The sequence below is a fragment of the Mus caroli genome, unplaced genomic scaffold (assembly GCF_978045245.1).
Source record: "Mus caroli unplaced genomic scaffold, Mus_caroli_1 scaffold_1, whole genome shotgun sequence".
Taxonomy (NCBI): domain Eukaryota; kingdom Metazoa; phylum Chordata; class Mammalia; order Rodentia; family Muridae; genus Mus; species Mus caroli.
Window position 1 is genome coordinate 130,280,822 of NW_028227256.1, and position 14,825 is coordinate 130,295,646.

The 14,825-nt window shown below is 47.0% G+C and overlaps 1 protein-coding gene across 8 annotated transcripts in view; it reads right to left on the reverse strand.

Moving 5' to 3' along the window:
• Positions 1-3,193: 3,193 nt before the first annotated feature.
• The window catches only part of Atp2b4 (ATPase plasma membrane Ca2+ transporting 4), a 96,880-nt gene continuing 85,248 nt past the window's right edge, over positions 3,194-14,825 (reverse strand). For 4 of the 8 annotated variants that reach the window (XM_021168876.3, XM_029477607.2, XM_029477616.2 and 1 more), the window contains one exon: positions 3,195-7,507. In XM_021168876.3, coding sequence (XP_021024535.1) covers positions 7,202-7,507 — 306 coding nt within the window. In that variant the 3' untranslated portion in view covers positions 3,195-7,201. Of the gene's footprint in view, positions 7,508-12,012; positions 12,204-14,825 lie in introns of all 8 variants that reach the window. The other 4 variants (XM_085841219.1, XM_029477625.2, XM_029477631.2 and 1 more) reach the window with 3 other exon arrangements.

A 14,825-nucleotide genomic window follows, 5' to 3' on the forward strand; every position in this document is an offset into this window, starting at 1 on the left:
TGCTTCCTGCGACAAGATCATGTCCTAACAGACAGAGACCAGGAACAGGTAACCATTGAGTTGGTACCTGATGGGTTATCTAAGGACCTGCTACAGTCCCCTGGCCTTGTGTAGGCTTGGGAAGGAAACAGGCAGACATGGTAAGAGCTTTAAATCACTCAGTGACCACATGAAGAGGACTTGTTTCCAAAAGAGGAAGCTACGAGAAAATGCAGACAGAAGTCAAAGCAATTATTTTCTAAAACTGCAAGTAAGAGAATACTCTCTTTCATGTGCAACTGCATCTGAGGAACCAAACTTTATCTGTCTGTCTGTCTATCTATCTATCTATCTATCTGTCTGTCTGTCTGTCTGTCTGTCTGTCTATCTATCTATCTATCTATCTATCTAATGTATGTGAGTACACTGTAGCTGTACAGATGGTTGTAAGTCTGCATGTGTTGGGAATTGAATTTTTTTAGGACCTCTGCTCGCTCCGGTCAACTACACGTGCTCAGTCCCTGCTTGCTCAGGCCCAAAGATTTATTTATTATTATGTAAGTACACTGTAGCTGACTTCAGATGCACCAGAAGAGGGTGTCAGATCTCATTATGGGTGGTTGTGAGCCACTATATGGTTGCTGGGATTTGAACTCAGGACCTTCGGAAGAGCAGTCAGTTCTCTTAACCACTGAGCCATCTCACCAGCCCCCAAACTAACTTTTATGCCCCATTGACAAACCAGTGTCTTAAGATACAACGGTCTGGGCCAGACACCATTCCTTACCACATACCTGAATCAGGAGGTTGTATCTTTAGGATTTGATGGCTTAACCGAGAGGCCTAGGTATAGGCACAATGATGAGTAGATGGGACAGTAAAAGGAAAAGTATGCGGTCATGCTTCAGAAAGGATCTTATAGGGCTGTGTATGCGTGCGTGAGAGAGAGAGAGAGAGAGAGAGAGAGAGAGAGAGAGAGAGAGAGAGAGAGAGAGCACGAGCATATGCACACATCCTTTCTAGCAAGGGTATTTAGGAAGGCACTTATAATGGGGAAAAAACAAGTTCTGTTGTAACTGTTTTATGACTCCATCAGTTAGTTATCAAATAAGGCCCCAACTCCTTTAAAGTTTAAATTTATTTAATTACTTTCCAGACTCCGTTTTAAGGAAACCAGTGTTCCATAGGTCCATGCCTATGGAGAACAATCTGGGACAGACAGGAAAGCAGGAGATAATTCTTAGGCTGGAGATATGGCTCAGTGGTTAAGGGCACCTGCTACTCCCAGCACCCATGAGGAGGCTCAAAACCATCTGTAAGTTCAGTTTCGGGGGAGTTGAACATATCTTCTGGACTCCCTGGGCACCAGGCAGGAGGTACACAGACACACATACAGGCAAAACACTCAGACACATGAAAACCAACCAACCAACCAACCAACCAACCAACCAACCAACCAGCCAACCAACCAACCAACCAGCCAACCAACCAGCCAACCAACCAGCCAACCAACCAACCAACCAACCAACCAACCAACCAAAAACCCAACTGCTGGGGAGACAGCTCAGCAGTTAGAGCACTGGCTGCTCTTTCAGAGGATCTGGGCTCAATTCCCAGCACAACATGGCAGCTCACAACTGTCTGTAGCTCCTGTTCCAGGGGATCTGACATCCCCACGCCAGACATACATGCAGGCAAAACACCAATGTATATAAACTACAAATAAAGAAATTATTAAAAGACAAACAAAAACAGGGGCTGGAAAGATGGCTCAGCGGTTATGAGCACTGGCTGCTCTTCTAAAGGACCCGGGTTCAATGCTCAGCCCCGACATGGCAGCTCACAACTGTCTGTTACGCCAGTGCCAGGATCTGACATCCTCACACAGATATACATGCAGGCAAAACACCAATACACATTAAAAAAAAAAAAAAAAACCAAACACAAGAAAAACTTTTTTTGTTGTTGTTTTGTTTTTGTTTTTTTTGAGACAGCGTTTCTCTGTGTAGCCCTGGCTATCCTGGAACTCACTCTGTAGACCACCTCACAGAGATTCTCCTGCCTCTGCCTTCCAAATGTTGGGGCTAAAGGTGTGTGCCACCACCACCCCACCAAAAACATTTAAAAGAAAAAAGAAGAAGATGTAGCCTGAGTCTTTCCCATCTAGGCTGGTCCCTACTTTTGAATGATCACTTCCAGAAACCACCGGGGAACACTGGCTGCCATTCACCAAAATACTTTTCCTAAGAAAACCCAGGTAAGAGACAGGGTCCTTTTCTTTTTCTTCTTCTTTTCCTTTCTTCTTCTTCTTCTTTTCCTTTCTTCTTCTTCTTCTTCTTCTTCTTCTTCTTCTTCTTCTTCTTCTTCTTCTTCTTCTTCTTCTTCTTCTTCTTCCTTCTTCTTCCTTCTTTCTTCTTCTTCCTTCCTCCTCCTCCTTCTTTTCTTCTTCCTCTTCCTCCTCCTCCTCCTTCTTTTTCCGTCTTCTTTTTAAAAAGATTTATTTTATATATGTGAGTACACTGTAGCTATTTTCAGACACGCCAGAAGAGGGCATCAAATCCCGTTACAGATGGTTGTGAGCCACCATGTGGTTGTTGCGAATTGAACTCAGGGCCTCTGGAAGAGCAGTCAGTGCTCTTAACCCCTGAGACATCTCTCTAGCCCAACAGGGTCCTTTTTCTTAGAGGGGACAATTTTATACTTGGGATGAGAGCTACAAGAAGTAATCATCTGAGAGATATGACAGTCCAGAGGGCAATGGGCTATCTTCTTTGATCAGAAATTGGGGTCTAAATCAGCCTTGGAGAATGTCTGCCTTTTCAGGCAGTCACTATAAGGTGGACTAACTTTTTCAAAAGGCATTTTAGGAAGGGAGGGGGCAAAGTGAGGAGGGGGGACAGGGAGGAGGGGATGAATGAGAAAAAGGAGGACCTGTGCCTGGAACCTCTTGCTCATCTTTCCCAAGGCCTCAGGACAACTTTCCAGGGCCTGGGTTGTGAACTCTACCCAACTCTAACCATAGTGTGCAGAGAAAAGGGGGTTCTTCGGGGGAATGAGGCTTAGTCCCAGGAGTGTGAGCCCCTGAAGGAGGCATGTCGTGGGAAGAGACAAGCTTGGGTCCTGTGCTTGATCCAAAGGTAGTGAAGAGAAAGCCATTCTCAGCCCCAGCAAGCCCTGGTGGTGTGACCCCAAAGTGGAGACATGCAGACCCAGATGACAGCACATTACAAGTGGGCATGGGTTTTTATTCTCAGTGCATGGCATTGGTTTCTGTTCATCAGCAAAAAGCTTTATTGGTTCCAAAAAGTCACCCCCTTTAAAACTCCTTTTCTTCCCGTGTCAGTTGTATAACACATTTGCAGTATAGATTTGTCAGTTTCTAGCATCCCCCCTCCCAAGAACCATATAAATACATGCAAAACATTATACATAGAGCTTAAATAATATCAAATGCAAATACAGATTGGGTGCACTGCTCAGCTGAACTGCAAACTATGGCCACACATACTAGGGTATACATTGCTTTGATATCATGTCTGTCATGCAGACCACAAAAGTCAATTTTTTTTTCTTTTTGTTTTGTACAAAAATACCAGTGCTCATTATACTAGTTACTGAGAAGAAACTCAAAGTTCCTATCTGCATGCTGATTAGAAAAGATGGCGTAGAACAATTTGTTGGCACATATATGGCATATTTACATATGGCATATATACATACAGGGAGAAAATACGGGCCAAAGGTCGATTCCATTGCAGGGAATCTCACCTTCCTTCACGTCTCCCAACCAAGAAGAAAGAAGGCAGTGGGCCGAACTGCACACTGGGAAGGTAAAAGTTCTGGCTCTCAGCTAAATGGAAGGGAACGAGAGTATCTGGTCTATTCTGAGGAGGAGGCCGGAATGGCTTTAGAACAGCAGGCATTGCAAGTGCCCACCCCTAAGTGCCATGGGGTGGACCCTAGATGCAGAAAGTGATTGAATTGGAATGATGCCACAGGTAGCTTCAACTGTAAGGCGAGGGGAGTGGGGAGAAAGAGAGGGGTCTGGGAGAGGATTCGGGCACACTCAAGTTCCCTTGGGTTTTCGGCAGTGAGGTAATCCCTCTGATTGATCTTTGCAACTCTCCCCTAAAGCTTGAAGGCAAAAAAGAAATCCAACCCCGAGGAACTTCCAAGGGTCCAGAGGGCTTCTAGCTGGTCTCTCCTACAGCTTTTGGGATGGGAAAAGTACTGGAAAGGACATGGAAGAACTGTTGAGAAGGCCTAGTCCTGAGACTGTCAGCCGGAGCTACAAGTAGCCATTGTTGTTGCATTGATCCTTTCCAGTTTGGAGCTCTGGCTCCTATCTGCTGTATCAGCAGGTTGTTACAACTCAGAGTCATACACAGAACCTCACTCGTGGGGTCTCTCCGGGGGGAGGAGAAAGGGAAGGAAGCATAAAGAACTGTAGACCCTGCATGGGAGTAGAGACCATCCATCACTGACACTACTCTACCCACTAATTCCTTAAGAAACAGAAACCCAACTGACCCTCACTCCTGAGTACCAACAAGCCTGGCTCTCCTCCACGGCAGCACCTGCCGTGGCCCCACAGCTAAGGAGCCTCTTTGTGGGTGCTTCCTTCACTACCAGCAGGCTCTTACCCATCTGTCCAGGTTTATCAAAAGAAGGCTCTAGGATATATTCTCTCTCCCCATCTGACCTCTTTCAAATCCAGAGCACCATTTAGGGGAAAGTGTCATAACTGATGTCATATTTACACACTGCCACCTGGATTACTGAAACTGAATAGAAAAAAAAAAACATATAAAAACATATGCACAGAAACACTTGAACTTATTCAATTCTGTATCAACAAAATTTATATTAAAAAAGTCTAGAACCCAACAAATTTTTTCCCTAAATATAAAGATGGCTGTTTGGAGAAAGAAAGTATGGTATATTGGTTGTTGTTTTTAACCAATTACAAACGTACTGAGTCACCTGTCGTGCCAAACAGCTGGTGATGCTCCTCTCCACGGTGTGACACGGTGGCACTTTATTTGAAATTCTTTAAACAATATATATAGATATAGATATATGGCTGACTAATAGATGTCAGTCCCTGACCTAAAGAAAACTATATTTTTTGCATAATATTTCTATATTTTCTCTTACTATGGAAACTACAGAACACGCATACACAGTAAAACCTGTTGACTTTGAAAAAGTAGACACAAGCCCTCAGGAGTAACCTGTCAGGCACCACAGAGTCGTTTGGGAGCAAGGATGGTAAAATGGCCTTCAAAACTTGCTACTGGCTTATTTTTTTAAAATGATCTGAGGTAATAAAAGAGTTGAGAGAATCCAATCTTCAACTGTACTTAAATATATATAGTTGAACAGCAACACCTCGAGTGAGATACCTTTCCCTGCAAAGAGGAAAGATTGCCGAAATGTGTAAGCTTTACGAAAACCAAATCAAAACCTCCTCCCTGCTAGAATGATGGATTATGCTGGAATGGGTGTGCAATGGTGTTTGTCCCTTCACTCACCCTCCCCTGGGAGCGTGGGGGAAAGGTGGGGTGGGAGGAAGAAGGCTAGAAGAAGAGTGGGCAAGCTCATTTCACTTTCCTCTCCCAAGTGGAAACCTGGCTGTTCTCATGAGCCTCGTGCACCCTCTTATTCCTATTACCCTGGAAAGAGGGAGGAAGGCTTCACTGACCTAACAGGAGATGGGACTTGGGGACATACATTCCATCCACCTGCACAAAAATGCTTAGATCAGCCCAGCGGTGATACACATGGAGCACCTGCGACTGTGCCTCCTCCTTGTCCCAGTAAGGCAAAGTCCCTTTTGGTGAAGTTCCCAACTCCTGAGAGGCGGGCGGGCAGAGGGTGCTCTGGGCAGTGTTCGGGGCAGAAAGGCACAGACTTTCCCGGGCAGCAGTAGAGACGCTGGAGGAGGGTGCGTGAAAACGGGGGTGGTGGGGTGGTGGGGGTGGTGGGAGGAGGTGGCTTCCCAGGGAGAGCCTTTTGCTCCTTGAACCAGCATGCTGTCAGGGAGCCTCCTCTTGTGGATATGCATTTTCAACATTAGAATGTTTGCAGAAGTTGGGGACCTCCTTAGAGACAGAAAATGATGTGGGGCAAAGTGTAGGGAGGTTTCTCAGATCCTGAAGGACTGGTTCTTTAGCCCTTCCCAAGACTTCTTAACACTCATTCCCCCCTACCCCCCAGAAGCTCCTGCCCTGGGAGAGCCTTGGCAAAAACCCTTGAAAGAAGTCTGCTTTAATGACTTCTGGTCCTTCTGAGGCTCCTCAACCAGCTAGGAGGCAGGGGCATGACTCATTCACTCTTCTGCTACCTCCCCGGGCAAGAAGGAAGCTCAGGCCTACGGTAAAAACTATAGATTCCACATGCACAAGCCCCATGGTCAGGGCTGATTTCCCTGGCACTTCAAAACCCCTATATACCCAAGAAGACAGACATTCAGAAGGTGGGTGCTGACCTGGTAAGAATAGGGAAATATTTCACCAGCTCATTTGCTCCAAAAAGACCATTTTAGCAAAGAAATCTGCCTGCCTCTAGAACAGAATGAAAGGGTCTACTGGGGCCAGAAAGGGTCAAAGTTGGCTCAACTTGTCCATGTCCTTTCCATTCTTATAGCTAACATGAAAGAGAGAGAGAGAGAGAGAGAGAGAGAGAGAGAGAGAGAGAGAGAGAGAGAGAGAGAGAGATCAGTCATATAAGAACCTTGAGGGGACATCAGACTGAAGGGCAGAAAAAGCCTTAGAGTGCACATTTTCAAAATAGGAAAAAAAATGTTTTAAGAAAAACCACTCTACTGAAACACAAACACAGGGTATTTGTCTTGCACCAAGCCCACAACTTAGCTTGTAAATGTAAATGGCAGAAACTCATTGGATAAAATCTTGGAGTCAAGAGGAGGTGGTAGTGCATGTGGGAGTGCTGTGGAGATTTTGGGTTGGGTGATGCCAAGAGGTTTGCTACCATCTCTTTAAAATGACAGCGAGTACACCTGAGGAGTGGATCTACCGTTACCTGCCCAGGGTTTGACTGAATCCAGGTAGGTCTGTGCTCCTGCTTCTTCATGGTCGGGTGGGGGTTCTCACATACTTAGGAGCAGCTGACACAACAATGACAAGTCCCACCATCACATACACATGGGACAGAAGAAGAGGAACAGGAAGAGCAGGGGCGGGACTCAGAGAATGGAAGTTCAGACCGGTGTCTCCAGGCTTGGCAGAGGGCTGTCAGAACGGGAGGTAACGATTTGCACTTGGTGGCAGTCCACGGCGTTGTTATTTGTGTTGTCCTGTGAAGCAGCTTCACCATCCAACAGGAGCACACTCGTCCCCGCCTTAGAAGCCAATTCAGGATTGCCCTCTTGGATATCCAGGAAGGATTGAGACAGTTCATCATCTGCGGGGTACTCAGGTTGGGTCATGAAGGCGTGGATGGAGCTACGGTTCTTGGGTTTATGAACAACTTCATGGAGATTATGGAACATTTTGACCACTCTGATCTATAACCAGGAGAATGAGAAAGAGGATGAGAAGAGAAGAGAGGTGAGAATTGGCATGGAGAACAACAACAACAAAAAAAAAATTAGTGGTTTGAGAAGAGAAACAACCCCCCCCCCCAACTATAAAACATGATGGCTCAACAACCCAAACCATCACACGCCTCGGATCTCAAGCACAGGGCGTAGAGTGACTGATGACAGTCAGTGAGGACGTCTCAAAGGTTACATTCCAAAAAGTAGCACAAAGCAAACAGCATTCCAAAAGAATCCACTCTTAAAATGAAACAAACCAAGGGATTGGTTAGTTCTTCTGGATAGAGGACAGCATGTTGGAACTAGGTGACATTAATGGAAGAACTTAAAAGGCAATTCACATAGGTGACTTTCTGTATTGAGGCTGGCCTCTTCTTGTGCATGTGGGATGAGAAAATTACACACAGCAGCTCTGTTATCTGTTTCAACCCCTCAAAAGCCAACGTTCATGAAAACTGCACATGGATAAACACTGAGTGACAAGTGACCATGGATACTGTGCACAGGCAGACAAGCCAATCTTCATTCCACAGCATGCAGGGAAATTAAAAGTCCCTAACTGTTCATTCAGAAGCCATGCACATCCCTCTCCATCCCACCACCTCTGCTGTGTCCCCTCCCCCACAGAAGGGAGCTCCTCCTTGCCTTTCCCTAGAAGATGCAGATAAAACACAGGTTTGAAAAGAAGCCTTTCCCTGCCTACTGAGGAAGGCCTGGTGTTCATCCTTCAACTGCACACCCACGTCCAATCCACAGCAATGCTGCTCAAACCCAAAGTGTACCTTCATGCTGCTTTGCCCAGCCACCTGCATATTGTGAAGAGGAGCATGGCCTAGTGTGACGATACAGAGTTACCAGGAGAGAAACCTGATCCAGGAGGCTGGCTTCAAATGAGTGGCTTTTCTGCTGGGATAGTTGAAAAGAACGACGGAGACACTTTGCAGTGTTCCTGAGTAAATGGGCAAGTATGTTGCCTGGTCAGCCTCCTTTCTACTGCATAGAAGAAGGGACTTGGTGGCTCAGGAGTCTAGGGAAGACTGACTGCGATGAATCCTGGGGGGCAGCTTTTGCTTAATCCTAAGCATCAGCTCCTTGGGTGTTTTCCTTGTTTGCTGCTTTGCTTTGCTAATTCTACATGGCTGAACTGTGTCACTCAAGTGTGGCTTTGAATCTGGGTTGGTAGACTGGGATGCAGTGTTGGAGAGGGGTGGAGGCCAAGGAGAAACAGAGGGAGGCCGGGAAAAGCTGGTGGCTCTAGGGTGTCTTCTATTGAGGGAAGTGGTCAATCCTAGTCTGGTTCAGACCCATTCTTCCTTGGAAAAGAAACGAGATTGATGCGAAAGAAATTGTTAGGGTCTAGAGGTTAGGGAGGAGGAGTGGATGCCGGGTGGTAAGAGTGTCTCTTTAATTCCTCTGCTGTTTAAACAAAAAATACATCCCTAGGGAAGAAGCAAGAACGTGGAGGTAGCAGCGCACACAAACAGCCAAATAAACCCGCTGGGTTTCCTGTCCTGGGTCCTCTCATAATTTTACAGATCCCTCAAAGATACTGCCTACAGGAGCCTCACCATCAGAGCAGTGGCTCTCTCTTCTCTGGCTAAGGCTTTCCCTCCCTGGCCTCTCTCCTCTATAGCTACAGACCCACCCATGACTGGAGTGTTCAGGACTTGGAAGGCAAGAGACTCTGCCACTCAACTGTCAGCTCAACCCTGCAGCACACATAAGAAATGTAACCTCAGGAGCAGCAGCGAGGGCCTGCTTTCCATCCTTCTGTGGTTCTACTGGCTGTCTGATGGTGAATCTCACCAGTCAGGTTGCCTCTGTTCAGATCTGGGTAAGATCAGGCAGAATGGAAGCTCCCTCAAATCTTTGGGTGGTCCCAAGTTTTCTGTAACCTATACTTGATATATTTGAGCAAGACAAGATAGACTAAGTGAGTTGAAATTCAATCTTCTCCCTTAACCCTGGTAGAGATGCCCCGGCCAAGGGACAGGTCTAAAGTCTGTAGGTAGGTACATAGGAATACTGCCATCTGATGTTGCCATTTCTACATTCTTCAGAGTTCTACAGGATGGCAGGGACCTTTATAGCTTTAAACTTCTTGCTTCTAGTTTTTTGTTTGTTTGTTTATTTGTTTTTTTAACTGGATATTTTATTGCAACAATTATATGTGCATCATGAAAAGAGTTGATTTTTGAAAATTAGGATTGAAGGGTCTGGAGTTTGTTTGCGGGCTTGTCCTCTCTCCTGTTGGGGTGATTAACAACCCTCTTATAGGCAAACAAATACAGGAGATAAAGTAACAAGGAAGGGTCCAGTGGGAAAAATAGGGCCACCTTTGGGGGAAGCAAGAACAGTTGTCCACTTAGACTTCAGGACTTCTAGACACTAAGGGGAACCAGCCACCTGGAAGGAGGCCCAAGCAAGGAGTCAGGGGACTGGGGAGGACCACCTGGCCTAGGGGTGGGGGGAAGGGTGAGGCACAGAGGCATGGGGCTGTGCCAGATGCTCAACTCCAACACTGGCTCAGAGATCATGTGCTGCTGGACAGCTAGTCACACAGTGAGTATATTACTTACTGTGATCTGGGTCTGGAGCACAGAACCCGGTGTGTAAGCAGTATGTGGGATGAGAAGGGCTGCTGGGGCAGATATGGGAAAAGCATCACCTGCTTCCCGCTTAGCCAGGAAATGTTTCCTGAGGGGCTGATTAAAGGGTAACTCCTTCACCGGGAGGAAACCCAAAGCAGGCTGGACCACCAGGTGAGTGTGGAGCACACTTGGAAGCTTAGCTGGTCTGATGAAGGTGCCATTTCTCCATGGGAATATTGAACTTTTCTACTCCCCTTTCATAGGCTAGGGGTCGAGAGCTATGGGACTTCCTTCCAGAGGGAAGCGTCAGGGACCTTGGGGAGATCCGGATGCACAATCGGAGTCATTTAAAACTGGGATGGCAAAGCAGGTGAGAGGGTTAAACACACAACCGCAACTCCTGGGGTCTCCAGGGAAGGGGCGTGCCGGAGAAAGAGTAGGTGTGGTCTATTTCTTCTTTGGTCTAAACTTTTAGGGGCACAGGGTATGTGGTTTACCAGTTCCTCCGAGCCCACTGGTCTCTGTCCTCTGCCATTAAGTCCCCAGGACAGCCAGCACTAGCTCTTTCTACCAGAGACATGTGAATGAACAAACTCAGCAGGACTCTTAGAAAGGGAGGGCAGAACTAAGAGAGAGAAAAGGTTAGTAGAGGAATGTGGCAGGACTAGAAGGAGAGGTTTTTGCAGGGTAAGACTTTTTAGTGTCTTCAGACCTGCCTTTGGGCCTCAACAAACAGCAGGTATCACTGTAGCCCCACCCTCAACTCCAAACTCTTACCAGAACTTTTATGGGTGGCTAAAAGGCAAGAACAAATTGAAGCCTGGAAAAGCTGCCTGGCGGTCATGTGATCACAGGCCACTGGCAACTTAGGGCTGGCTGTGGGGAGGGATGGACGGGACACTCAAGTATGTAACACGTGTGATGACAGAGGACATTCCCTCACTGGAAACTGTGCTGACTGTCTCTCCCCTCTGCCTCCCTCTGTTCTGGGAAGGTAAATAGACCAGAAACAGGAAGGCAGTAGCAAGTGTCTAATAATCTACCAGAGGGAGCAGCAAGTCCTACATTAAAACCTACAGGTGCCAATTAAGCCTGGACAGACAGGGTTTCCTAAAACGGAATATGCAAAGTATGATACAAAGGCTGGCTGGACGATCAAACTAGACAAAACGATGAGAAGTGGGGGAGGGGAGGGCGTAAACTCACAATCCTCCGGCCTTAGCCTCCCGGCGGCTGGGTTGTATGTGCGCTAATTGGTTCTGGAACTAGAGTTTGATTTAAGGTCATCTCTGAGAGGTAAGACACCACTCTTTGAGCTGACTTCCTCTTTCCAATCTAAGTTACAACTTTTGTTGCCAGGTAACAGTACAGTGGTAGCCACAAAGACTGTTATCAGTGAACAGTTGAGCACTGGCTCCATCAGGACAGACCCTGGCTAAGCATCCCCTGGGCAGAGGCTCCCTCACCCCTAACACAGAGTTCCTAGTCCTGTGGGGGTTGGGGAGGGGTGGGATTAATGTCACATCTGAAGAGGCGGAGTTAGAAGAGGAGGGGAGGAACAAAGCAGGACGGGGTGAAACAAAGAAAAACAAAACAAAGCAACTCAAGGAAAGAAGCAGTGAGCAATGCAGAGGAACAATCAGAAAACAGGGTTAGTTAAGGTTAATAACTTTCCAACATTAAAAAAACAATAAAATGAAACCAGGGTATCCAGCCTGGTTTTAGCTGGGGTAGGGGAGAATTTTTTTCTTTTCTTCCCTTAAGTCAAAAGATCAAAGGGGTGGGTGGGGGACCCGAAAAGCACTAGTAACCATGGTTGGTTAAAGTGGATGCCACGTGCTCTCTTGTGGTCGCTTTAGTAAATCATGCATTGTAACATACTCTCACTCACTGCCCACAGGAGGAGATGTAACTGCAGAAGAGATGGCAGAAGAGATGGAGGGGCAAGTTCTGAGTGATGCAACTGCTGCGGAATAGGAGCTAGGAACCAGTTTTACATCAAGGTGTTGAGTCATGTTCTCTCGGACTCTCTTTAAGGGGGCTCCCGTCTGGAAATTGTTAATTACGTCAATCTGCAAAGAATCAGAGAGTGAGACAGCTTTGCTCCACAGTCAGAGAGAAGGAAGAGGAAGGCAGGGTCAGGAGGGCTGGGGAGAGGGGTAGGAGAGCGAGAGAGCTATTCCCTTAAACCCAGAGCAACAGGTGAGGGTGGGGCGGGGGAGGGCAGTAATTGCAAACCACACGTCATTGTCATTTAAGGAACAATTTGCTATGGATTTTCAAACACCCAGCCTGGATTGGGTTTCCTTTTCCCCTGTAGCCTAGGATGGACAGGCACAAAAGAACTTCTCCCCAATGGTAACAGGTAGCTTTTTCATTATGTTGACCTGTACTCTTAAAAATAAGGCATGCAATTTGACATACCAGAAACAAAGTACATATTAGTGAAATGTAAGACCCAGGAGTCTCTACACCAACTAAGTCAACTAGTTGTTTGTTTGTTTGTTTTTGCCAATTTCCCAGGAAGTTAACACGTGTGTAAAGAAGATGGGCAGTATAGCAGTCCACACAAGTGGGCCTTGGTGAGAAGACTGCCAGGTTGAGTGGCTTGGTTTGGAGGCGGTGTCTGTTTTGATGCTTCCTCTAGCTACAGTGGTGCTTAGGGATTCTGCTGGTCCATGAAGCACAATTCTGAAACTCACTCATGACTTAAGCACTGGAGACCTTTACTGGCAGACTGGTGCTAGTGGTGCCGGGAGGCTGCCTCTGCTGCCACTCTCCCCCACCCGCCTATCACAGCAGCCCTCTGGCTTTCTGCTTTTTCCTTCTTAGGGATGGAGGCAATTAATATCACCGCTTTCCCGCAGTAAGCAATGATCTGGGATCTTAATCAATCTACCACCCTCTCCTTGACTCCTAAGCAATAAGGAGCAAATAGAAAGGGATTCCTTTATCTTTCAGCGATCTACTGGGATTCTGTGACTGCATCCCCAGAAGGATTTCTGACTCAGTTTCTCCTGAGTCAGATTCCTGTTCTTGTAAACAGAGCCTCTAGAGAAGCCATGAAATGCTTAGGGGTGGAGACCAGGCATGAGCTAAAATGCTTCCCCACACAGTGGCCTGCGGGCTGAGGCTGTAGGAGGTGAGGGCTGCCCTTTGGGGGGATTTCGGTCCCATTAAGAAGGTAGAGGCTCCTTCCTAGGAGCTTAGAGTGTTACAGGGTCCAACTTACATAATGAAAACTGCATTCTGAGTTTACTGTTCTAAGAGTCCAGCCCTTTAATTCTTCAAATGTTTTCTTTCTAGTGCTTTTACCTCCCCCAAACTAAAGGGTAAAGGTGAAGTGAGGAAATGCCTAGAGCGGGGGGGGGGGGGGGGGAATCCCGGCCAGGACTGGGCAGTAACTTGGCAACATCTCCCACCCCACGTGTTGCAATTGGGGACCAGCAGCCAGACTGTAAGGGCTTTTGTTAGGATCCTCCGGAGACAGAACAAAATCCCTCCTGATGGGGATGGGAGGGCTTTGGACATGGAAGATGCAGTTAGCACACTCAAGTCTCATTTGCTCAGTTAGGTGCCAGTTACAATGTTGTGGATGGATCTTATCAGCGGCATCTTCAATAGGCTGTTGTTGGAGGCTGTTTAGGCTTTTTTTTTTTTTTTTTTTTTTTTTTGAGGTAGGGTCCAGGCTGGCCTAACTAGGAATCTTTCCACCCCAGCCTCCTGAAGGCTGAGGTTGTTAGATGTGCACCACATGGTTGGCCTCAGATTTAGGTCTTAAAGTCAATCTGGCCCAACTCCCTTCCACTCTAGCAGGGAAAGAGGTATGCCTGAAGGTATGTGAGATCGGAGGGGATGCAGACTGGGAGTGCAGGAAAAGGAAGAGCCATGAATCTCAGCTCCCCAGAAAGAAGACTGGCAAGAGCAAGGAGGCTCTGGAAGGAGGGGATCCTGGCCAGGAAAAAAACAGGGACAAAACCAAAATAAATAAATTAAAAAAAAAAAAAAAAAAAAAAGAGCAAACACACAGTAGAAGAGGACCCTGAAGGGAAGAAAAGCAAAGAGGTTATTTTGAAAGGAGCAGACCTGAAGAGTTGGGAGTTAAGGTGCTAAGATCTACAGGCACCCAAGGGACTCAGTGGGGGTGGGGGTGGGGGTGGGCAGAGGTGGGGACTTGATAGAATGAGGTGATATATGTAAGTCAGGATTCAGTTCCCTTCCTAGGAGAAAGAGGAGAGGAGCCCAGGGTTTACGACCTGTATCTTGCCCATTTTTCTACCTGGTGTCTTCTGGAGGGGGGGTATGTTGGGGGGGTTTGGAGGCAGTTCCTACCAGGTAAGCAGTTTAAAATGTGAATTCGCTTTTCTTCCCTGTACACTAAAGGGGATGGGGGGGAGGGGGGTGGGAGGCTGGCCAGGCAATTTTCTAAACCAGCCAAAGGCCAGTTTTTGAAGTGAAATATTTTGAACTAGGGGGAAGAAACAGGCCTTGCTCAGGACAGAAACAGGCCTTGCTCAGGACAGTCCCCTCAAGATCTTGGAATTGACGGTTTGTTTGGGAACCTTGGGACTAAAATCATAAAAGGTTGAGGGGTCCCCGAAGCTGTCCCAGTAGCGATGCATGGGAAGTCGGGGGAAATGTGGTTAGGGCTACAAGCAGGGGACTCACTTGTACTCTGTTTCAGAAAGTCCCTT